General features: G+C 34.8%; 1 protein-coding gene and 1 long non-coding RNA gene across 6 annotated transcripts in view; one reads left to right on the top strand and one right to left on the bottom strand.

The window, feature by feature from the left end:
• SPAST (spastin) overlaps positions 1-13,421 on the top strand; it is a 53,055-nt gene extending 39,634 nt beyond the window's left edge. For 4 of the 5 annotated variants that reach the window (XM_057557773.1, XM_057557772.1, XM_057557771.1 and 1 more), the window contains 8 exons: positions 816-891; positions 1,137-1,228; positions 1,376-1,455; positions 3,536-3,578; positions 4,819-4,898; positions 6,495-6,565; positions 7,909-7,949; positions 12,029-13,421. In XM_057557773.1, the coding sequence (XP_057413756.1) occupies positions 816-891; positions 1,137-1,228; positions 1,376-1,455; positions 3,536-3,578; positions 4,819-4,898; positions 6,495-6,565; positions 7,909-7,949; positions 12,029-12,151 (606 nt within the window). In that variant the 3' untranslated portion in view covers positions 12,152-13,421. The remainder of the gene's footprint in view (positions 1-815; positions 892-1,136; positions 1,229-1,375; positions 1,456-3,535; positions 3,579-4,818; positions 4,899-6,494; positions 6,566-7,908; positions 7,950-12,028) is intronic. The other variant, XM_057557774.1, reaches the window with a different exon arrangement.
• Positions 209-24,870, bottom strand: LOC103006062 (uncharacterized). The gene is made up of 3 exons (XR_451868.3): positions 24,744-24,870; positions 23,854-23,972; positions 209-3,086 (listed from the first exon to the last, which is right to left on the bottom strand). It is a non-coding gene; the product is annotated as an uncharacterized LOC103006062 (long non-coding RNA).
• Positions 24,871-24,877: the final 7 nt, after the last annotated feature.

Below are 24,877 nucleotides of genomic sequence, written 5' to 3'. Positions count from 1 at the left end.
TTTGTTAGCAGTTATGAATCAGTCTTACTATATTTACTTCACTTATAAAGTGTTGATGTCGTAAGAGGTGATCTCTTGCAGTTCCTTCTGGCTCTGAGAATATTTGTTTTGAAGATTCTAAATCTGGGGCCTTTCCTTTTTTCTTTTATTTAATTTTCAATAAAAAGAATAGATGCCACCTAGAGAACAAAATAGTTTTTGTAGTAGATTACCACAAACCTCATGATTCTTGCGTTAGATGCTTTGGTGCATAGAATGGCTTTAGTATAGTATTTCAGCCCCTGGGAATGTCTTAAGGAGTGTTCATAGACCTCCTGGACTACCTAGAAATACGTTGATATTTATTGACAGTGATATTGTGAGAATGGGTTTTCACGATGTTCTCAGTAGAGCAAGTTTTATTTAGGAGAGCATTTTCCAACTTACCTGCTTCTATAAATATACCCTGCAACCTAGGGCTTAAGAATACATGCCGCATCTCTCTCTTCTCTAGTATTCCCTTTCTCAGTAGTTATACCCCAATAGCTATTCCATTCTCAAGTCTTAGGAATGCAGAGTGAAACAAGACAGAGATATTTTTCATTTTTTAAAGTACTCACCAGACCGTCTTAAATAATAAATAAGTAGTCTATTTTCTAAAATTATAAGGGACAATTCAGTAACACCCCCATACCCCCATTCCTTAAACCAAATCTTTGGTTGTTGCAAAGAAAGGAAATTAAATTCCTAGGTTCTAGACTTTTAATAGTGAAATTTAAAAAGCTGGAATAATCTTGCATTTTATGGGTATAACAGTGTATAATGCCTTGTTTTAGGTGGGAGAAGGAGAGAAATTGGTGAGAGCTCTTTTTGCTGTGGCTCGAGAACTTCAACCTTCTATAATTTTTATAGGTAAGAACATGTTTTCCAACAACTTAGTTGAGCATTTGTAAAATTCCCTTTTCCAAATGTGAGGGATATGATGGGAAAGATTATTCAGAAGTAAAAAGGTTTTTTTAATTTATTTTTTATTGAAGTATAGCTGCAGAAGTAAAGTTTTAAAGAAGCGCAAAGTTAAAGACTGTCTAATAAATTGAGTAGGACCCATTATATTAATAACCTAAGTAGTAAACTAGAGATCCTTTTATTTCCTCTAGATGAAGTTGATAGCCTTTTGTGTGAAAGAAGAGAAGGAGAACATGATGCTAGTAGACGTCTAAAAACTGAATTTCTAATAGAATTTGATGGTGTAAGTATTATGGTATTTTTAATGTGGTAGCATTTATGTGGTAGTATGTGTTTTCCTATTGAATGGCCCAAATTAGAAGTAGATATCTTTATTATGTTTTTCTTTGTTATTTATCTAAAAGTATTGAAAAAAAAATTTGGCTTATAGGTACAATCTGCTGGAGATGACAGAGTGCTTGTAATGGGTGCAACTAACAGGCCACAAGAGCTTGATGAGGCTGTTCTCAGGTAGGGCGATTTATGTAGAAATGCACACGTTTATTACAGATGTATTTACTTATGTGTTCATCTGACATATTTCTTGTTTCCTTCTCTCTCAATTTTAAGACTAAATTCATTATTTTCCTCTCTATATCCATCTTCTGGTCTCTTGTTACCGACTGAAGATTTTGAGGACAGGGCCAGCATGACATCAGGAAAACTATTTTTAACATTATGGTTTTAGGGAAATTACTTATTTCTTCTGGGTTGGATTAAAGTATCTTAAAACTCCAGAACTGATTTTTACCCTCTTTTACTGGGCTTCATGAGAAGCTGATAAAGCACAGCTCATGGGAGCCATATGCTCTCTTCTCGTGTGTTTGATCAAATTTATTCCCTTTTTACTGGGAGGACAGTTTGACTCAGCATAAAATTCTTGGATCTCCCGTTCTTTTCCTGAGGAATTTATAACATTGCCCCATTGTTTCTAGGATTGGATGTTGCAGTGTGAAAGTCTGAAGCCAGCCTGCTTTTATTCACATTTATGGGTTAATCCAGTAGGGTTAGTGTCTAATCTCCTTTCTAATACTACTACTACTATTTTTGTAGCCTTTGTTTCTGTGGTGGTTTTTGTTTTCTTTTTTATTGCTTTCCTGATCTCTGCAATCCCATTTTTCATCTTCTGTTGTCTACTTCTTTGAGCCTTTGTATGTCATTTCCTTGAGGCTTTATATCTCACTGAGCTCTTATTTCATAGGAGCCTTTATTTTTAATCAAATTATTTTATTTCTTGGAAAGATATTTGGTCACAATTTGAATTTGCTTTATGGCAAAATCCTCTTGTGCATGTTCTTCATTTTATCTATTTTATGTTTACTGTATTCTTTCCACTCTTTTTGGCACTGTTTTTTAAAATCAGTCCTATGCTTTTGTCTGTTTTGCTTGTTAATTTTATTTGAATAAGGGGAGTTTTCTTGGAAAACCTAATTTGGAAGGATATTGTAGAAGAGCTAGAAAAGAAAGATAGCAAGCATGTATCTTGAGTTGTCCTATGAATACCCTGGACTGGTGGGCAGTCTCCCTGACTCACAACAAAGCCCTACCTGATAAAGAAGTATACGTGTATATAAATAAGCGATTGGGTTGATTTAGTCTTCTTCAACTGAAAAAGATTGGTCATTGCAAAACAGCTTGTCATCTTGCCAGACTGATTGATGTCTTCTTACAAAGATGATGTATCTTTGAGTTTCTTTGTTCAGCCTCATCTTCCTTGCCATTCCCTTGCTACTGACTAGGGTCACATGATCTGCAGAGCCAGTCCTCACATGTTCGTTTAAATATGGGGAGGTTAGTTTTATTATCCCTCAGAGTGTGCTCTCTCTGTTTCCTCTGGAAAACTCTGCTCTGACAGCCGTGTTTAAAATTTGCAGTGGCAGGTGCTGTCTGTATTCACCTTTGTCAGTGTAATTTTCACTGCCCTAGGCAGCCCTTCTTCATACATTTTAGTTCTGTAAATGTTATGTAGTTTGTTGATGATGGAGTTTACATTTCTGTTTCTGTTGTCCTTGTTGGTTTTAGTTGTTTTCAGTTTCAAGAAGACAGCAGAGATCTGTTTCTTCAACTTATTATATCAGATATTTTGTTTTAAAGTGTTACTGCTGTTAAAAAAATACAAATACATAAATGGTTAATTTAATTCTGACAATATTGAATTAAGGATTTTTAAACATTAACTAGAATCTTTTTTTAAACTTTTTATTGGAGTATATTTGATTTCCAATTTTGTGTTAGTTTCAGGTGTACAGCAAAGTAAATCAGTTATACATATACATATATCCACTCTTTTTTAGATTATTTTCCCATATAGGTCATGACAGAGTATTGGGTAGTGTTACCTGTGCTATGCAGTAGGTCCTTATTAGGTATCTATTTTATATATTTAACTAGAATGTTTTAAAAGAGTAACTTTTACACTGATAACTACTAAAATGTATTCAAATGCCTTGAGCATTATATTTAAAGCTTTGTTCTTGTTATGTGCTACTTGAACTGAATTATCTGTAAATTCAAAACTGTATTTCTGAGATTGCTTGAATCCTTTTTTTAGGCGTTTCACCAAACGGGTATATGTGTCTTTGCCAAATGAGGAGGTATGTATCTGTGTTTGAATTTTTTTTAAGGCAGAAACAAGAACTACCATCTTGACAGTATTAAGTCTTCCAGTGCATGGTACAGCTGCACTGGAAAAGTTTGGCGGTTTCTTAAAAAGATAAACAGAAAACTTACTGTAAGACCCCAAAATTTCATTCCTAAGAATCTACCCAAGAGAAATGAAAACATATGTCTACACAGACATGTACAAGAATTTTTATAACAGCATTATAAATAATAGCCAAGAACTACAGAGAATCTAAAATAGTCTTCAGGCTTCCCTGGTGGCCTGAATCCACCTGCCAGTGAAGGGGACACAGGTTCGAGCCCTGGTCTGGGAAGATCCCACATGCTGCAGAGCAACTACGTAGACCCCATGCTCCGCAACAAGAGAAGCCACCGCAATGAGAAGCCCACGCACCGCAACGAAGAATAGCCCTTGCTCACCGCAACTAGAGAAGGCCCACGCGCAGCAACGAAGACCCAACACAGCCAAAAATAAATAAATAAATAATTTTTAAAAAATCCTTTAAAAAAAAAAGTCATCAGTTGGTGAAAGGATATACAAATGTGGTATATCCATTTAATGGAATACTGTTTAGCAATAAAAGGAATGAGCTACTTAAACATACCATAATATGGATGAACCTCAAAAACATTATACTAAGTAAAGATGCCAGATGCAAAAGATTACCTATCATATGATTCCATTTTTATGAAATGTCTAGAAAAGGCTCATTTCTAGAAACAAAGTAGATAGTGATTAGGTAAGGCTGTGGGTGGAAGTCGGGATTAACTGCAAACAGGCACAAGTGAACTTTTTCGGGTGATAGAAATGTTCTAAAATTTGATTATGGTGATGGTTGCACAGTTCTAAACTTATTAAAAGTCATTGAATTATACACTTCAAAAGGGTGAGATTCCATGTTACATGAATTCATATCTCTATAAAACTTTTTTTTTTAATTGTGGTTGTCTAGCTCAGACCCTTAGCATCCTTGGTATTAACAGCAGCTACTTTCTTAGTGTTTTATTTGGATTGTTTTTAACTCTTTCAGGAACTCTCAAAAAATTGTTATTTTAACAGATATATGTGTGAGGCTCTAAGAGGTAGAGTGGTATAAGATCATTGTATAAGATCATTCAGCTCCTAAATGAGAGTTGGGATTTGAACCTGACTCCTGGATATTTTGTTAAGCCAATTCTTAGGACTGATAATTCTTTAATATTTCTTTTCAGACACGACTACTTTTATTAAAAAATCTATTATGTAAACAAGGAAGCCCATTGACCCAAAAAGAACTAGCACAACTTGCTAGGTGAGTAATTTGATTTGGTCTATCTTGCAGCTTTTTTTTTTTTAAGAATTCTTTTTCTGTTTTCTTTAAAGTAAGCTCATGTATGAAATGAGTAATTTATCTATCAGAAAACTTCTTATTGTTTCATTCTCTACTTCCTTTACCTTCTCTCATCTCATTTTCTTATATATATGGTGTCTAAATTTTAGTTTCTAGATCCTCTAGAAGACATGACCTAAACAGCTAATGATGATAGTATATATTCTTTTTATAAATTTATTAAAACTTACAAGTGGTATTAATTTTTAATAAATTTATTTTATTTATTTTTGGCTGTGTTGGGTCTTCGTTGCTGCGCGTGGGCTTTCTCTAGTTTTGGTGAGCGGGGGCTACTCTTCGTTGTGGTGCGTGGGCTTCTCATTGCGGTGGCTTCTCTTGTTGTGGAGCACGGGCTCTAGGCGCGCGGGCTTCAGTAGTTGTGGTACACGGGCTCAGTAGTTGTGGCTCATGTGCTCTAGAGCGCAGGCTCAGTAGTTGAGGCTCACAGGGTTAGTTGCTCCGCAGCATGTGGGATCTTCCTGGACCAGGGCTCGAACCTGTGTTGCCTGCATTGGCAGGCAGGTTCTTAACCACTGCACCACCAGGGAAGCCCTGAAGTAATTTTTAAAATGTAAAACATCTCATATCTTCCTACACCAACACATATTTTCACTTAAACTTGTTCTTTTGCTTACACATAATTTTTTTAAACTTTGACTTCTTCAGCTTTTTTTTTATGAGTGGTGTATTAAGTAGAAACTGAATATAGGAGATACACTCATGAATTTTAGTCATTGAAAAAAATCTCATAAAGTAATTTAAAATGTTCAACAAGAATGTGAATAGCTAGTTATGTTGTTAAAAACTCTGAGTTCCCAGATACCTATGAAAAAATAACAAATTCAGTACTTGGAAATACTGAGATCCTTCTTTGAATTCCAATCAAATATTCTGCTAATAATGTTTGCGCAGGTATTTAACATAGTACATGATAAGTAAATGCTTTTTTTCCTGTTTTATTTTCCTCTTCCTCTTTGCCTCCCTAGTTCTTAGTTCCCTTTGATAGTGTCTTGGCTGCCCAGGATCTCCACTGTGGCATCCCATGCAGGTGTGCCTCCTTTTGCCAATGTCTTCTATCCCAGACCCTTCCTTCATCCTGTCTGTCCTACACTTAAAGAAATCTTCCTTGATTGGCCCTCGTTTCATCAAGGCAGTTCTCTTTGTCAAGATAAAGACTCATTAACTTATAGAGAAGTAATTGTGGTTATGTGTCAGTTGGCCAGCAATGGCTTATAGATGTTACCTTTCCAGGGCACATATTTACAATTTAATGGAGCCTCCTGGAGATATACTATACTTTAATCTAAAGGAATGGTTCTAATCATGAAAATTTGAGGCATTATAAGGAACCAGTCGGCTGTTTGTTTTTAGCAAGTAGGCCTTCCTCTGCCCTTAAAATCAAGTCACATAGCTGTCTGCTTGATAACAAAGGCAAGCTAGGTTTTACCCTCTTATTATGTGGAGATTTAAATCTGCAAAGGTGAAAATAAGTTGCTCTTTCTTCTTTCCCATTCTCAGAATGACCGATGGATACTCAGGAAGTGATCTAACAGCTTTGGCAAAAGATGCAGCACTGGGTCCTATCCGAGGTAGGAATACAAAAGCTTGAAACATTTACAACTGTTTATTAGACCACTTCAGAAGTTTAAGAAGTCCCTATTGAGAGTATTTTTTATTAGTAAGAAAGCAGTAAAACTGTATCAGTGGAAAACTTGATTAAAACTTGATACAAAGTTTCTAGACTTAGGGTCAACAGACCTTTCTGAAAATAGTTTTACACTCACGGGCTGCATATGCTCTCTGTTGCATATTCTTCTTCTCACTCTTCTTCTGACTCCTCTTGCTCATCCTCCTCTTTTTTTTTTTTTTCAACAACAACAAAAAGCTGTGAAACCATTCTTAGCTCACAGACCATACAAAGACAGTCCGTGGATCGGTGGACCATGAGCCCTGTTCTAGACAGCAGGTTTCGCTTCTTGATAGTAGGTTAGCAGCAGAAAACTCAAGAAAATGAGAACTTTTTAAAGCAAGTGGAAAAGAATAATAAAGGGAAGATTTTCTTATCTATTTTTTGGTTCTTTTCATTTCAGTATTCTAGTATTACTTGAAATTAATGTGTGTAAGGAAACATATAAATAGAAGTTTTTACTTTTATCATTATATGTTATCTTTTGAAAAATTGCAGCAAAGTATATCATTCATTGCTCTGTTTTGATTCAAGGTAATTTGTTGACTCTGAAATACCACATCTACCATTTTTAGGTTATGTTAGATTAAACTCACTGCGATAATCACTTTAGAGTAGATGTTCTCAGCTACTCTTCCACAGGCAGCATGGGCAGTGGATGGGTGATGCTCTCAGGTATGCACTCAGATTACTGGCTATGGTGGTAAAATTGAACATGGAACATGCAACTTCCAGAACGTATCTCTAACAGTGAAACAGCGTACTGATTAAGAGCTGCTGCTTTAGAGAATAATAAATGTAACCTTGAGAATGTAGTTTGAAACTCTGGGTAAAGCATTTTAGTCAAGCTTGCTTTCTGCAGGAGGCATGAAATCTTGTTCAGATATTGGACTCAGAATCAGTAGCTAATGTATAAATCATGTGTATTTTTTAGAATATTTTAGCTGTTATTCTGAAACAAAGTTGTTGGCTTAAAACAACGAATGCCTTTTGTAAAGAACAAGTTGCATTATTTTAAGTTTACTATGAAATTTGTAGAATCTGTTGTTTTTGAGCAATATATAAAGAAATTGAATGCCTTCCTAAGAAGGAATATTATTCTAAGCATTTATAAATTGTATGGGCTCTTAATGTATGTCTCTTTTAATATAATGATTTATATTGAACATATACTTTTAGATTATTGTACTTCATTAGTTTAAACTTGGAAATCTTTTTTTTGTAAGTGACTTTTATATTTTACAGAACTGAAACCAGAACAAGTGAAGAATATGTCTGCCAGTGAGGTATATACTATTTTACAATTATCTTTTTTTTGTTCTGGTCCTCTAGATTGTAAAACATATCTTTTGTCTGGATTTTTCTAGTTTATCTGATTAGAAACTAGAAAAAATTAATTTTGCTTCATTTCAAAATATGGAGGGGGGACTGTCCAACTAGTCTCTTATGGTGTCCTTTGGTAATACACAATAAATATACATAATCATTAAGTCATTTTCTGTCAAATCATATTAAATACTAAACAGAACAAAATTATAGGCAACTTGAGGATTTTATACATTATGAATATAGCTTGTAACAGGTTAACCCCTTGATGTTCTGTTTTGTTAGTTTTTCAATAATGTTTATGTCTTCGTTCTTATAAAAGCAATACAGTTTCCATTGTAATGTAATTTATTACATTTAAAAAATATGGGAGGTCCCCTTATGAGATGCTGAAGCATTTCTTTTGAAAAAAATTGCCAGCAAAATATAGAATTGGATATTCAAAATGATCATAACTATGTAACCAGCCAGTTTAAATCAGATTTGAATTATGTAACTTATCTCTCAGAGCTCAGATAGCACCTGAAACATTACTAACCAAAGAGACTTCATTCTTGGAACAGAAGAGAGAATAGAACTCCAGTGGAGTCCAAATGTGAACTGAAAACAAAACAAACAAAAAACGCCAATAAAAACCCCCAGAGGTATGGGCTGGAGGCTGGTGGCTGGCTAGGGGATCTGCACATTACATTGCAGAGAGTCCTGTCCAAGTATTAACAGTGAACTCTTAACATAGAGAATAAATGTACTTGAGTATGAGTACATTTTGGCAGTCTTTTTTCTTCAAGCTTCCAAGTAAATTTGAGGTTGTCTTCAGGCATCTTGTGCATGGTGCTTAACCAACTACATTACTAAGAAAGCCTTCAAACTTCTTGCAACCACCTTTTTCCATTTCAGCAGTCTAGTTTACCTGGAGTGTGTTTGACATGAATGAAGCTTAGGAATAGAGAATTCCACATGTCATATACTTTGGTGTTTAGCTACTATTACCTTAAAAAATCATGTTTAAAGTATAAGTTTCAGGTCCCTTTTATCTGATTCATAATTTTGATTCCACATTTTTCTAATTTTTAAAAATATATTAGTACTGTCTTGAGGGGTTTTTTTTAATAGTTTAGGTATAATTTATTTACAGTATCCCATCAATATATTATTTTTTTAAATGTTCTTATACTCATAGCATAAGCCTAATAGTACTTTTCTACCCAGAAAGTAAGCATTGTGCATGAATTATTTATTTTCCACACACCACTCTCCCTACCTTGGACTCAGGACAGGTAAACTTGATATTTCATATATGTACTCTGGCCCCCTAGATTAAAGTTGAGGGAAGGCCCATTGTGTGACATTTTAGGCGTCTGTCTTTGTCCCTTGGACAGACCATATACTAAAATTAAAACTACTGAATGAATTACAAAAAATAACATTACTGGTACCTTTTGTGACCATTCCACTAATTATGTGTAGTCAGGTTACAGTGTTATAGTTTTTGGTTCTACTGTATACTTTCATTCAGTTTAAGTTTATTTTGAACCTAATGATTTTAGTATTAATAATTTGATAATAGCTTTTAGTCATTAGTCCTGGCTTATGAGTTAATATTTATAAAGCACTTTAAAAAGTCTGGCAATAGTGAATACTGTATAGGTATCCATTAAATAATTTTAAAATACATAAATACTAAATAATGGCAATTTATTGTAGAGATCAAGGAAATCCATTCTATTTTCTTATTTATGAGATGACAGAAAAACACAAGTAGTTTGGTTTTAAAATTGTGTACTAGAATTTTTTTCAGCCATTCTTTGGTACAATTTTAATAACTGTGTTATCAGGTACTGGTATATATGCAGAAATTTAGATGAGATATACCTAATTTGCCTTTTATAGTTTATAAGAATAGAAACTCAAATAATTGTGTTGGAATTCTGTGTTTTTAAAAGGTAGTGCTGAAAATCATTGGTTATAAATTCAGAGTATAACGTACTTTGTTTATAAAGCCCAGTTTGTATCCAGTTCAACTTTATTAGTTCTTTTATTATTTTGTTTTGATAAGACTTCTTTGCTATTTATTTTTCCCTCTTTACTGAACTAGCTACTGGTTGATTTTTCCTGTTATATACATTAGTCTCTTACTAACTTTAAAATATCATATTTTCTATGTAACTTTTAAAGGTTACTTTCCATTTACAGTTATTACAAAATATTGGCTATATTCCCCGTGTTGTACAATACATCCTTGAGCCTATCTTACACCCGATAGTTTGTACCTCCCACTCCCCTACGCCTACATTGCCCCTCTCGCCCTCTCCCTGCTGGTAACCACTAGTTTGTTCTCTATATCTGAGTCTGCTTCTTTTTTGTTATATTCACTAGTTTGTTGTATTTTTTGAATTCCACATATAAGTGATATCATACAGTATTTGTCTTTCTCTGTCTCACTTAGTTCTCTTAGCATAATATCCTCCAAGTCCATACATGTTGCTGCAAATGGCAAAATATTGTTCTTTTTTATGGCTAAGTAGTATTCCATTGTGTGTATATATGTGTGTGCATATATATATATAATATATATATCTATTTTATATATATATATACATACACACACACACACCACATCTTTATCCATTCATCTGTTGATGGACACCTAGGTTGCTTCCATATCTTGGCAATTGTAAATAATGCTGCTATGAACATTGGGGTGCATGTATCTTATCAAATTAGTGTTTTTGTTTTTTTCAGATATATACCCAGGTGTGGAATTGCTGGGTCATATGGTAGTTCTATTTTTAGTTTTTTGAGAAACCTCCATACTGTTTTTCACAGTGAAATACACACACACACACACCCTGAACTATGAACATAAATTAGAATTTTCATCAAACGCTTTTGAAACCTTAATCTTTATAACAGATATTCAGGAGTATCATAGATAATACTCACATTATGTTCATCATTCTTCTAAATTTGGGGCTTTAGGAAGAGCCAGTGTGTGTTTTACAGTTAAATAAGGAGCAAATAGGGGTCATGCAGTGATTGTAGTAACAATATATCCTTTTTCATTTTGACAAATTTTTCAGATTAGGCTACAAGTTACAAGTGTAGTTGATTTTCTTAATCTGTGCTATGTTGATATTAGAGAGGATGTGAAGTAGTTAGATTGGGTTTTATAAGAGTAATAAAAAGAATAATATAGATAAATATCAGTTGTTGAAGTTTGTCTCCAGTTCTTCTTTAACTTCTTATTTGGGAGCAAAATATACATATGATAATACATAAGTGATAATTTTTAATACCGGTCATCTTGTACCAAACTCCATTTTGCCTTTTGAAAATCCTTAGGCAAAAATTAGGTATTTATTAACTCAGTACTGTTTTATTTTACTTTCTTGAAGCCAATTAAAAATCTCAGAAAATAAGACCAAATTGACATAAAAATGTATTATAAGCAATACTAATATTAGAAAATTTCAGACATAAGCCTCCTCCATGTTGTAGTTAAAGAGCAATATTTCCTTCAAAGTCCTGTGTACATCTTGTAAACTCCTCTTTCCTTTCTGATAAACCTGGCATGAATTTAGCTAGAGTGTGTTTGGTGAGTGAGACTTGAGAGTGCAAAATTCCGTGAAACTATACGCAGAAAAAAAACTGGAAGGAGATAAGCCGAATAGTGGTTGTATATCTGAACGGTGGAGTTGTGAGTGATTCTTTTTTCTGATTGTCTATATTTTGTCAAATTTTCTGTAATGAGTACGTTTTGTTTTTATAATGGGAAAATATTGTGATTTAAAATGTTAATACCTAAGAGCTAAAATGTGAAATGTAAGTATATTGGTATAGCATTTTGGTAGGATTTCTTATATAGCAAACTTGCCTAATACAGAATAATATATAAAATAAGATGATTGGCATGATTTTCTAAGAATACATCTCTATATATTTTAACATTAATAAACAACAGCATCATTACTTTTATCCGTCATTGGGTTAACTATTGCATATGTGTTCATCTATCGTCATGTGTGTTTTTTTAATCTAGATGAGAAATATTCGATTATCTGACTTCACCGAATCCTTAAAAAAGATAAAACGCAGCGTGAGTCCTCAAACCTTAGAAGCATACATACGTTGGAACAAGGATTTTGGAGATACTACTGTTTAAGCCTGCAGAACGTTTTACTTTCCAAGAGAGAAACATACCATCTTCTATGAATAGTTATCTGCTACAGAAACTCAGCCTAAGTTTACAGGACTTTTCAGAGTCTTACAATTATTTGTGCACCCCAGAAGATGAACCGTAAAATAAATTTAAATAAAGTATACAATGCAAATGGAATATTTTGTTTAAGGCCTTCTTGCCTTGATGGTCACAGATATCCCGATGGGCACTGTAAGTTAGAGCAGAACAAAAACTGATTCTGGTCTTCTTTACCAATATAATCATAATGTAAATAATAATTTGTATATTATGTTGCAGATGAAAGTATTCCAGAGACAGTGAATGGTAGAAGACACAAGAGCCTTTGGTTGTAGAACCTTTGGTTGTCTTCTGACATCTTTTCTTAAAATAGTAATTTTTCCTATTTCCTTTCCTACTGTTGTCTTTACTACACTATGGGTGATTGGAATGCCAAACACTGTTTCTTTTTTTTTTCTTTTTACAAATTGTGTGCCAAATGAAACTTTTTCCTATGTAACAGTAGTAGGAAAAAAGTATTTTGAAGGTTTTTTTCTTCTTCATAAATCTACAGACATTAAACAATGCGTCCTTTTCACTTTTTATTTTTCTATTACCTTTCTACCAAACAATTTAGAAAGCAATATGATAGCAACAAAACAAATCTAGTGAAATGGAGAAGGAGAAATTTTGAAGTTTTCAGACACTCTGTCATACAACATGTAGATCAATCCTCCTGTGACCTGCGGTATTTTTTTTCTAATATATTTGTCAGAAATCTATTGTAGACTGTTAACTTATTCCTAATGGAATTTATTTTCTGTTAGAATTCTAATATTTAAGAAAGCCAATTTTAACTGCTGTAAAAGTGGTTTCTGTGCAAGAGAAGGGAAGTACTAGGAGCTAAGACATTTCTAATTTATTGCTTATTACTTTCTTACTGTTTATAGGATAATTACAAGCCAGTGGATTTACCATGTTTTATTCTTAATAATTATTAATCCCTCCAATGAAACTTTAAAAAAAATTACTGAATTTTTATACATTGCATACATTTTATAGGTTTCTTGTGCTCACTTTGTTAACTAAAAAGTTTTAGTCTGTTAATCTGCCTTTTGTTCCCCAAAAATGTACAGTAATTCTGTTTCTTGTTTGTATAAGTATGCCTGGGTTTTTATTATAAAAATGTCATTGTAGGAAGTAGAGACTCATATCATGGCCTTTTAAATATTGTAATAAAGGCAAATAGATATTTGCCCTTAGTTTACTGGTTAAAAGTTTGTTTATAGAAATTTTCTTTGGTGCTTTTATGTAAAATGTCATGGGTGGAAATAATAATTTTATAGTAGTAACAAATATTTTTCATTTAGGAAAAATATCTTTGGTTTAGAGAGAATATATTTAAGTTAAAAACTTGCCCCCACTAGATAAGAATTTTATAATGAAGACATACATTCTTCTTAACTTTACTCTTTCTCATCTTAAAGATTTATCTAAATATAGAAGATGTATGATTTCTTAAGATCATGTGCTGTTTGTAACCATAACTTATATCATGTTTCTTCTAATCATAGAACTCCCTGGATAATAAAAATGAGGGTTGAGATAAATAGAAAAAAAATTTTTTAAGCCAGAACCATACATATTTTTAGGTCATGAGTAGTATCTTTCTAAGGTCTCAAACACTAAACCATCCATTATAAAATATTGATAATGACAGATGATGAAGTATACACGATGACAAGAATTAGGAACATCCCAAATTGAAACATTTTCAATAAAGCTCATAAAATTTCATTTTTTCTTTTCATTTAGAAAAAGATTAACATTATTGATACTTGGATAACTGGTCAATCGTATTAAAAGTCTGTGTGCTTTAAACTCAACTTTTAAAATATAAACTCCTTTAAAATTATCATAAAATTATCTGCAATAATTGAATGTAGCTCACTTTTTATTGGGAAAGGTTTCAGATAACAAAGACTTCAAATGTTATATAAAAGTCAAATTAATATTGTCATAAACACTGAGTCAGAATTATATTACTGTATGAATATCCATCCGTGTATGGAAGTTACTTTAATTTCCTGATGAGGTCTAAAATTGAGCTTAGTGCTACAGAACTATTTTCTTTGACTTAACTGTGACCAAGTTTTATTTTAAGCTGTGTTTCTCTCATGGAAGGGCCATAAACATAGAATAATTATATAGTAGGATGTGTAAGGGATTGGTTTGGTCTTTTTCAATAAAGATAGAAGTTGCTGAGGTTTCCCGAATTAGTATTAGGCTTAGATTGTGACCTTGTAGATTTTGCACTGAGCTCTGTGCCATGTTATTTCGTAAAAGGTAATGTTTAAACATTAAACGTTAGTGTGCTGTTCATGTTAATATGGCAGAGTTTCGTAAAGTAAATTAAAACTTACTGATGTACTGAACTTTGAGCCAAGAGAAAGAATCAATACTATCTTTCCAGATATCTTAAGGGTAAAAGCTTATTCTAAGACAGTCTGCCAATTGAGGTTATTAGATTTCCGACTTGCAAATACACCTTGTGCTTGGGAAGAATTGGAGGAAAATCAGATACTAGAATTCTAATTTAAGTAAATATACAGCAGTTTTTGTTTATAGGGTAAAATTCATTATATTTTGTACAAAAACTAATTCTTTTGGTAGAATGAACCATTTACAGTTTGTTTTTGGACTCTGAGTCAGAGGGTTTTCCTTTAAATGCCTGTCTCAGTTTTACTCTGGTCTTTTGTACTTTTCTTCAGAAGAAATGAATTAAAAGGTTCAGCTGCATAAGTGGGTTTTTATCCTAATGGATTGGAAATAAATTATAAACTTTATTTTGCTTTTAATTTTTTTATTTGAAACTTTTTGAGATTTCAGAGGTTGCAGTCTGGTATTGAAGGAACAGCTTTTATTGGACTGATTCTCTTGCCAATAAAAATATAAAGTCTGAACAAAGTATAAAAAGCTGTGATTAGAAGACTCTAGAAAGCAATCAAAAACAGGCAAAAAGAAGAGCACAAAATCATATACTAGAAGAGATCCACATTAACTAGCTTTTACCATGAGGGCAATTTCCAGCTTGTGCAGTGTGCTTGGAAATAGAATTCAAGCAGAATGTGACAGTCTTGCTGGCCTGAGGAGTCATTTGGGGCTTCTAGAACAGCTTGAAATTAGGAGGGAAATTTTGAAAAGGAGAGAGCTTCAGAGATCTAATCCCCCAAATCTGCTTGCAGATTCTTTTCAAATGCTTGATGGATTCCAGATTGTACCTGTGCAGTGTGATATTCAAAGGAACCCAGCAGAAAGCAATAGTTGAAGTCCAACGAACTGAGTAGCGGTAACAACGGCTGGGCGAATACAGGGCGAGTAAGAGGGGTTTAGTAAACACTTCTGGTTTCCCATTGAAACCCAAGACGGGCCGTGGCTTAGGAGGAAGGACAACATCCCAGAACTAAGGGCTGTACTTTAGGACTCTGGGCAAAATGGGAAGAAACTCACTGAAACGAAGCTTAATATCAGGCTTTCACAGCATCAAGGTTATACATTAGTAAGTTAACAGCTAGCTAAAATAAAACATAGTTTAGGAGAAAACAAAATCCAGAGTCTTTACAACATGTCATTCACAAAGTCCAGTACAAAATAAACCTTAAGCATACAAAGAAAAATTATATGATCCGTAATCAACAGAAAATATATAGAAGCAGATACACAGATGACCCTATGTTGGAGTTAACAAAATTATTTTTTAACAGCTTTAAAATACATTTAAAAATTTACAGGGGAAAAATGGTGGATCAATAGATTGGGATTCTTGGCAAAGAAATAGAAACTGAAAACCAAATGGAAAGTCTGGTGATTAAAAATTAGAATCTGAAATGAAAAATATAATGTCTAAATTTAAATATTCACTGGATGGGCTTAACAGTAAACTGGACAAGCAGAGGAAGAAAAGTGGAAGACAGCCAGTACAATTATCAAACTGAAGCACAGAGAAAAAAAGAAACAGCAGAGATTTGAGACCTGTGGGACAGTATCAGTCTAATGTACAGGTGCTTTTGAGGTCCAGAGGAGAGGAGAGGAAGAGAATGGGGCAAGAGAAATATTTGAAGCAGTAATGCCTGAAATTTTCTCAAAATTGTTGGAAAACATCAACTTACAGGTCCAAGAAGTTCAGTGAATTCCAAGCAGAATAAATGCAACAAAGATCACATCTGGGTGCATAGTATTGCAAAACACACACACATGCACAAAACCAAACCAAATCAAAAAAATCTCAAAAGCAGCCAGAGAGGGGAAATGACATTACACTTGAATAAACAGTAAAAGTGGTGGCTAACTTCATCAGAAACAATGGAATCCAGGAAATGATGGAATGACATTCTTGAAGTGCAAAAATCATACACTACTATATAAAAAACAGATAAGGCCCTACTGTGTAGCACAGGGAACTATATTCAATATCTTGTAATAAAATGGAAAAGAATCTGGAAAATTTATATATATATATATATATATATATATATATATATATATATATGAGAATCACTTTGCTGTATACCTGAAACTAATACAACATTGGAAATCAACTGTATGTCAAAAAAATAATAAAGTGCAAAAATTAACAAAAGTTAACCTAAAATTCTATGTCTACTTAGAATGTTCAAAATAGTACGACAAAATAAAAGCTATTCCAGGTGTACAAAACCTAAGAGAATTTGTTGTTAGCAGACTGACATTATAGGAAATGCTTTAAGAAATTCTTTAGGCTGACAGTAATCCTCCATAGGAATCTGTATCTCCAGGAAGGAATTAAGAACTTTGCAAATGATATATATGTGAGTAAACACAAAAGATAATTTTTTCTTAATTTCTCTGAATATCTAATTGTTGTTTTAAAAAAATTTACAGTGTGGTATTTATAATGTATGTAGAAGTAAAGTAGATGACAAAGATAGCACAAAGGGTGGGAGAGGGCAGTAAATGGAATTATGTTGAAATAAGGTTATTATATTGTACATAAAGTTGTATAGTATTAAAGTAAGGTAGACTAATGAGGATGCATATTATAATCTCTCACCCAGCAAAGGGAACAAGAGTATGGGGCAAAGTCCAGAGGAAACCAAGCACCAGCTTCCAAGAGTCCTCTCCCAGCGGAATTACATAGGATGCACTTAATTCCTCCAGCATCAAGTTATGACAACATGGGTGAAGATGTTAGGCCTAACTGTGTTAGGCACAGTGAACCACTCTCAGGGAATGGTGGGAACCCTCCCCCAAATCCAAGTTCCCAGATGCCAACCAAACTTGCAATCAGGCCTTTCAAAAGATAGCAATCTCAGCCCAGCTATGCTAGCTTCTCTTCCACACAGTGGTTCAGGGCAGGTTTTGCAGTGGGGAGAAGGGACACATGGTGGCCCAAAGTGGGGTGTCATAGACCAAGTGGGGTGAGGAGGGTGTCTACAATAATGGGCAACTTAGTATGGGGTACTGGGGACAGAGTAAGGAAGTTATTCATATGCACTGGGGCAACCTGGAATGAGGAATCAGTTCTCAATAACAGAGAGGTGTGTATTGGGAAAAGGTGTCAGCAAAGATGACAAACTGCTTACATGCAGGAGACCTAATCAGACAAGTCAATATATTAACCATAGTGGAGCCATATTTCTGTCAGAGAAAGGAGTTATGAATACAAAAAAAATGAAACCTGTGGGGTTGGGCTGGAATTGGATTTAAGAGTATGAATTCATGATTTAAGATATATAAAAATAGATGAAGAAATGTAGATGTAAATATATTTATATTTGTGTACACATATTCCCCAGTTCTTTGCACTGAGAAGGCCTTGGAGTAGTTACACCCCAAAAGCAATGCGCACACATACTACTCCTGTCTTCTAAATTCTCTACTGTCTTAGTCTGTTCAAGCTGCCACATTTTTAGGTGTTTTTTAAAAGCAGCATCCCCCTTCTTGCTATCAAAATCTTAGTCTGCTTGAGCTGCCATAACAAAAATATCATAGACTGCATGACTTCAATGACAGATATTTATTTTCACAGTTCTGGAGGGTAGGAAATCCAAGATCAAGGTGCCGACCAATTTTGTTTCTGGTGAGAGCTCTCACTGGCTTGTAAATGGCTGTGTCCTCAGTGACAGAGAGAGAGCAGGCTCTCTGGTGTCTCTTCTTATGAGGACACTAATCCTATCTTGAGGGTCCCACCCTCATGACCTCATCTAATCCTAATTATCTCCGAAGGACCCCATGTCCAAATACCATCACGTTGTGGCAGTACGGTTTCAATATACGAATTTTAAGGGGACACAAACATTCGGTGCATAATATCCACTAAAGGAACCAGGGCTCCTTGGTGAAATGGCCAACTCCAGGTTTAGGGCAGAGAAAATACAGGATAACCCAGAATATCTTGTGCCAGAAATGAAGAAAGTGCTTAAAGAAGGATGAGGATGAATTATTGATTAGAGGGGCTCCCACTGGACAATTTTGAGCATCTAAAGTGATTGTAGTAATGGATTATAACCCATGAGGCAAAATAAGAAACCATGAGCCAATGTGAACATATACATAAACACAAGAATAAATTGAAAGTGTGATTAAGTATGAATACATTCACATAGTTTCAAAGTACAGTTTTCACAGTGGAAAAACTTGATACCACCTTAATCTAGTGATGAAAGTTATTACTGGGCCAAATTTCATGTAATAGGGTCAATGAGAAAAATGCAGTACTACTTCTGTGATATTCCTGTCAAAGATTCACAACCTGAATCTATTCCAGGAGCATTCTACAAAATAACTGGAATCTTCAAAATAACTGGCAAATTCGTGAAAGTCAAGTGAAAAACTGAAGAACTGTTCCAGGCTGAAGGAGATAGAATGACAACTAAATGCAACTTGTGATTTAGAACTGGTTCCTTCTGCTATAAAATACCTTATTGGAACAACTGACAAAACTTGAATGGAGTCTAAGGGTTAGATGACAGTAACGTGTCATTGTTAATTTTCTGATTGTGATGGCTGTTACTGTGGTTACATAGAAGTATGTCCTTGTTTGCAGGGAATACACACTAACATGTTTGGGGGTGATGGGGCAGCAGGTCAACGACTTAACATTTCAAGGAAAACAAAGTTATTTGCACTGTAGTTAAAACTTTTCTGCAACTTTCTCATTGTTTCAAAATCTTTTCAAATAATGTTTGGAGAGGAATTCCCTGGCGGTTCAGTGGTTAGAACTCTGCGCTCTCACTGCCGAGGGCCTGGGTTCAATCCTTAGGGAACTAAAAAAAAAAAATAGACCTCAGGAAACTTCCAAACATCATCATCATCATCATCATCATTTTTGCCGCAAATCGCACGGCTTGTGGGATCTTAGTTTCCCGACCAGGGATGAACCCAGGCCCCCTGCAGTGGAAGCATGGAGTCCTAACCACTGGACTGCCAGGGAATTCCCTTTCATTTTTATTTAGTTTACAATTTTGAATCTTTGGTCAATCTTCCCTTAAAAGATGCTGAAATTAAATGGTATATTTCCTACTTTTATTTTTAAACTTTTATTACACAGCTGAGTTATTTAAATCTTTTCTACTCTGCTGACATAAAACATTTTACCCTTTCTGAGGAACAAACAATTGAATTATTTGGTACAGATCTGTAGTCCAGGACATTAAGTATCTAACAAAATCCTGAGTTCTGTAGCAATTTTTTTTGCCTGTCTCCCTGAAGTTTAGGAAAAAGATTTTCCTAAACTCCTGGGTTTTGGCTCTAGATTAGAGTTTTCATTTAACTTCTATAAATCTGACTTCTGGTCTAGTAAGTTTATAATGTGATTTTGATTTTCCTGAGAAAACCCTGAAGAAAAGGTATGTCACTTAGAAGGTCAGGGACAGCTGAAGAGAAAGAGAAAAATGCCAGGAGGGTAGGTTTCAGAAGGTTGCAAAATCTTTCAGAGAGACTGTCTTGGAGTTAGAATTTTCTTTTGAAGGCTCAGCATACCAATTAACAAAGCTGACTGTTCACCGGTGTTCTGTCTTCTAAGTTTAAAAAATTGATTTTATGTCAAAAGTTCTCGTAATTGTTATTCTATGTTGATTTTTTTCTAATTTACCAATGAAAATGCAAGACTTTGGATTGTAAGTAATTTTATATAAGGGGCAGAAGTTCTTCTAGGAGGAGGTGGAGACTTTGACATAGGTAATTTGCAAGAAAGGGAGGCCATGGTGGTTGATCAACAATGTGTATTTTGTTAGTGTCACAGATTCTCCAGCCAAGCAGGATGACTAGGAAGAGTCTGTACAATCAACAGTCACAATCTCTACAGATCACTAATCCCAGAATATGGGCTAATCAAAGTGATCTTTTTTTGACAAACTGACAGGACAGTGTTCTCACGAAGGTTCTGCAGGATAACTAAGGCAAAGTTTGATCAATCACTTTTTCAACAATTGATCACCAATCCAATGGGACTTCCAATTGTTAGGGCTTAGGGCTGGCTTGTACTGAAGACTTACCAGATTTATACTTCCATCTGTTTCCTATGGAACACTCCCTTATACATTAAAAATAGATAAAACAAAATATAAACAAAACACATGAAACAAGACTTCGTAATACAAACAATAGCAAAAGCAACAAGAAAGAGTAAGCAGGTTAACGGCAAAAATATATTCAAAACAAAATAAAACGTCTAATAACTTCATACAAAGATCTGGGCCTAATTATAGAATACACCTCCAAACTAAAAGGTCTAATTATTCAACACAAGAACCTATGTCTGTGGTTCTATTCCTAGTTTGTTGTTTTTTCTGGTAGGGGTGTTAGATTTGTCAAATGTTTTTCTGCATCTATTGAGATGATTGTGTGGCATTCGCCCTTTATTAATATGGTGTATTGCATTGTTAATTCTCATATGTTGAACCTGCTTTGCATTCCTGTGAATTCCCACTCACTCATTCATGGTGTATGATTCTTTTTATATTTTGGTGGATTCATTTTGCTATTATTCTGTTGAGGTTTTTTTGCATCTACGTTCATATGGGATGTTGGTCTGTAGTTTTCTTGTGATGTTTTTGTTTAGTTTTGGTATCAGGGTAATTCTGGCTTCATAGAATGAGTAGAGAAGTGTTCCTTTCTCTTCTATTTTTGGGGAACAGTTTGTCAATGATTGGTGCTAATCCTTCTTTAAATGTTTGGTAGACTTCATCAATGAAGCCATCTTTGCCTGGGCTTTTTGTGGAATCTTTTTTTTTAATTATAAGTTCAATTGCTTGTTATGTCTAATCAGATTTTCTATTTCTTCTTGAGTCGTTTTCAGTAGTCTGTGTCTTTATAGAAATTAGTCCATTTCATTTAGGTTATCTAATTTGTTGGTATATAACTTTATAATACTCCCTATGATCCTTATTTCTGTAAGATCAATAGTAATGTCCCCCCTTTCTTTCTTGATTTTAGTAATTTTTATAATTATTATTTTTTAAACTTTAATTAATTTATTTATTTTGGCTGCACTGGGTCTTAGTTTTGGCATGCATGCGGGATCTAGTTCCCTGACCAGGGATCGAACCCAGGCCCCCTGCATTGGGAGTGCAGTCTTACCCACTGGACCACCAGGGAAGTCCCAATTTTAGTAATTTGAATCTTTTTTTTCTTGGTCTAGGTAAAGCTTTGTCAATTCTGTTGAAAATTTCAAAGAATCAATTTTTGGTTTTGTTTTCTCTTTTTTAAAAATTAATTAATTAATTAATTAATTTTTTTGCCATGCAGCTTGCAGGATCTTAGTTCCCTGAGCCCCTGCAGTGAAAGCACAGAGTCCTAACCACTGTAACCACTGGACCGCCAGGGAATTCCCTCTCTATTGTTTTTCTATTCTCTATTTCATTTATTTCCTCTCCAAGCTTTATTTCCTTCTTTTTAATTTTTTGGCCACACCACGCAGCACATAGGACCTTAGCTCCCTGAGCAGGGATCAAACCCGTGCCTCCTGCAGTGGAAGCGCAGAGTCTTAACCACTGGACCACCAGGGAAGTCCTTTTATTTCCTTCTTTTTGCTTGCTTTAAGTTTAGTTTGCTCTTCTTTTTCTAGTTTCTTAAGATGGAAGGTTAGGTTATTGATTTCAGATCCTTCTTTTTTTAATACACGCATTTACAGCTATACATTTCCCTCTAAGGACTGCTTTTGCTGTATCCAATAAGTTTTGGTATGTTCTTTTAATTTTCATTCATCTCAACGTATTTTCTAAGTTCTCTTGTGATTTCTTCTTTGACCCATTGACTAAGAGTATGTTTTTAAAATTTCCACCAGATGGGAGCATCCCAAATTTCCTTCTGTTATGGATTTCTAATTTCATTCCAGTATATTTGGAGAACATACTTTCTATGATTTTAATCCCTTTAAATTTATTGAAAATTATTTTATGGCCTAACAAATGTTCTGTCCTTGGAATGCTCCATATACACCAGAGAAGAATGTGTATTATGCTGTTGTTGGACAGTGTATTCTAGACATATGTTAGGTCTAATAGGTATATAATGTTGTTCAAGTCTTCTGTTTCATTGTTGATCTTCTGTCTAGTTGTTTCCTATGATTTTATATCAATTACTCAATTCCCTGTATTAGATTTTTTTCTTCTTAAAATAGCTTGAGAGATTTCTTTTTGCTAACTCTAAACCCTGTTATACTCATCAATAAGGAATTAGTTAAATATACTGATATTAAGGCACATGCCTATGATTGAATTCTCTAAGGTCACTAAAACTATATTCTAGAAAATTAAGACACGGGAAAAAACTCACAGTACATCCTTACATGAAGTAGGCAGACTATAAATAATATGCACTGTTTGATTCCAGTTTTGTTAAAATAAAAAAGACTGGAAAGAAACTTCAAGAATCAAGAATGGGGACTTCCCTGGTGGCATGGTGGTTAAGACTCTGCACTCCCAATGCAGGGGGCCCGGGTTGGATCCCTGGTCAGGGAACTAGATCCCACATGCAAGCCGCAACTAAGAGTTCGCATGCCACAACTAAGGAGCCCACCTGCTGCAACTAAGACCTGGCACAACCAAATAAATAAATATTAAAAAAAAAAAAAGAGGGCTTCCCTGGTGGCGCAGTGGTTGAGAATCTGCCTGCCAATGTAGGGCACACGGGTTCGAGCCCTGGTCTGGGAAGATCCCACATGCCGCGGAGCAACTAGGCCCGTGAGCCACAATTACTGAGCCTGCGCGTCTGGAGCCTGTGCTCCGCAACAAGAGAGGCCGCGATAGTGAGAGGCCCGCGCACCGCGATGAAGAGTGGCCCCCACTTGCCACAACTGGAGAAAGCCCTCGCACAGAAACGAAGACCCAACACAGCCATAAATAAATAAATAAATAAAATTAAAAAAAAAAAAAAAAAAAAGAATTGAGAATGATTTGCTCAGGGTAAATGAAGCAATAATGTTCTAACTTGCCTTCTTGATTCTAATCCTGTCCAGGAGTAGCAAGTACTCAGTAGTTGGTAAGGCTTTAAAACTATGGTGTACAGAATTCCAGGTCCACCTTTGACTAGGTGTGTGACCTTGGCACACAACTTTCCAAGCAGAGGCTAACAATAGTACCTATATCAAAGGGCTGTTATGAGGATTAAATGAGGTGATACACTAAGTTCTTAGTAACAATACTTACCACATAAGTGCTTAATAAATGTTAGCTATTATCTTCCATCTACAGTTCATTCTCCATACCACAGCCAAAATGTAGAAGGTCACTCCGTTATTAAAACCGTCCACTGGCTTCCGGTCTCACTTAGAAAAAAAAAAAAACCAAGCTCTTTACCCCTAATTAGAAATTCCGACTTGATCTGGCCCCTGTTTATCACTTAGACCTTCTCTTCGTTTCTTCCCCTCAAGCACAACTCTCCAGACATACTACCTTCTTTCTGATCTTAAAATACCCTTGCTTGTTTTACTTAGGTATTTGCATTACTTATTCTGCCTAGAAAAAACTTCACAGAAAGTCTTGCCATTTGGAAGTCAAATTTAATCTTCTTACAGAAGCTTCCTCTGACTACCTCTCTAAATTAGCGACCCAGTTACTCTCTATACCATTACCCTATTTTCCAAATGGCACTACTTATCGATATATTTTAAAAATTTCCTTCTCCTACTTGTTTTGTCTCTTCTTACCAGAATATCATTTTCATCAGTACCTGACACACACGTACTCCATATTCAATTTCTCTCGAATGAATTATATTTCGATGTGTTTTATTTTCCCTTTGTAAAATAAAATTAATCTTATGGAATTTAAGTAGTATTTTAGGAAGCACAACACAGTAGTCCGTCATTAGTCGGCCTGAGTTCAAATTCACCTACTACCGCAAACTAGATGTATGTCTCTGGGCAAATTTCTTAATCCTGTTTCCTCACTTGAAAAATGGGAATATAATCTATTTCGTAAGGTATTGCAAAAATTAAATAACACAACATAGGTAAAAGCGCTTCAGGACTCAATGAAACTTTTCTAACATTACAAAGAAACCCTAATTGCTCCTTGACAAAGACCTCAGCGCGTACCTCTACACCCAGACCTCGGCCGGAGCTGAAGAGTCGCTCTAGCCGCCACCTTCGCCTCTATAGAACGCAGGGGCAGCCGGGAAGGGGGAGCGGGACCATGAGGCCGGTGCACGCACTTCCGCCCCCGCGTCGCT

The sequence above is a fragment of the Balaenoptera acutorostrata genome, chromosome 12, assembly GCF_949987535.1.
Source record: "Balaenoptera acutorostrata chromosome 12, mBalAcu1.1, whole genome shotgun sequence".
Taxonomy (NCBI): Eukaryota; Metazoa; Chordata; class Mammalia; order Artiodactyla; family Balaenopteridae; genus Balaenoptera; species Balaenoptera acutorostrata.
Note: the sequence above shows the minus strand (reverse complement) of the source record. Positions and strands in the feature narration are given on the sequence as shown.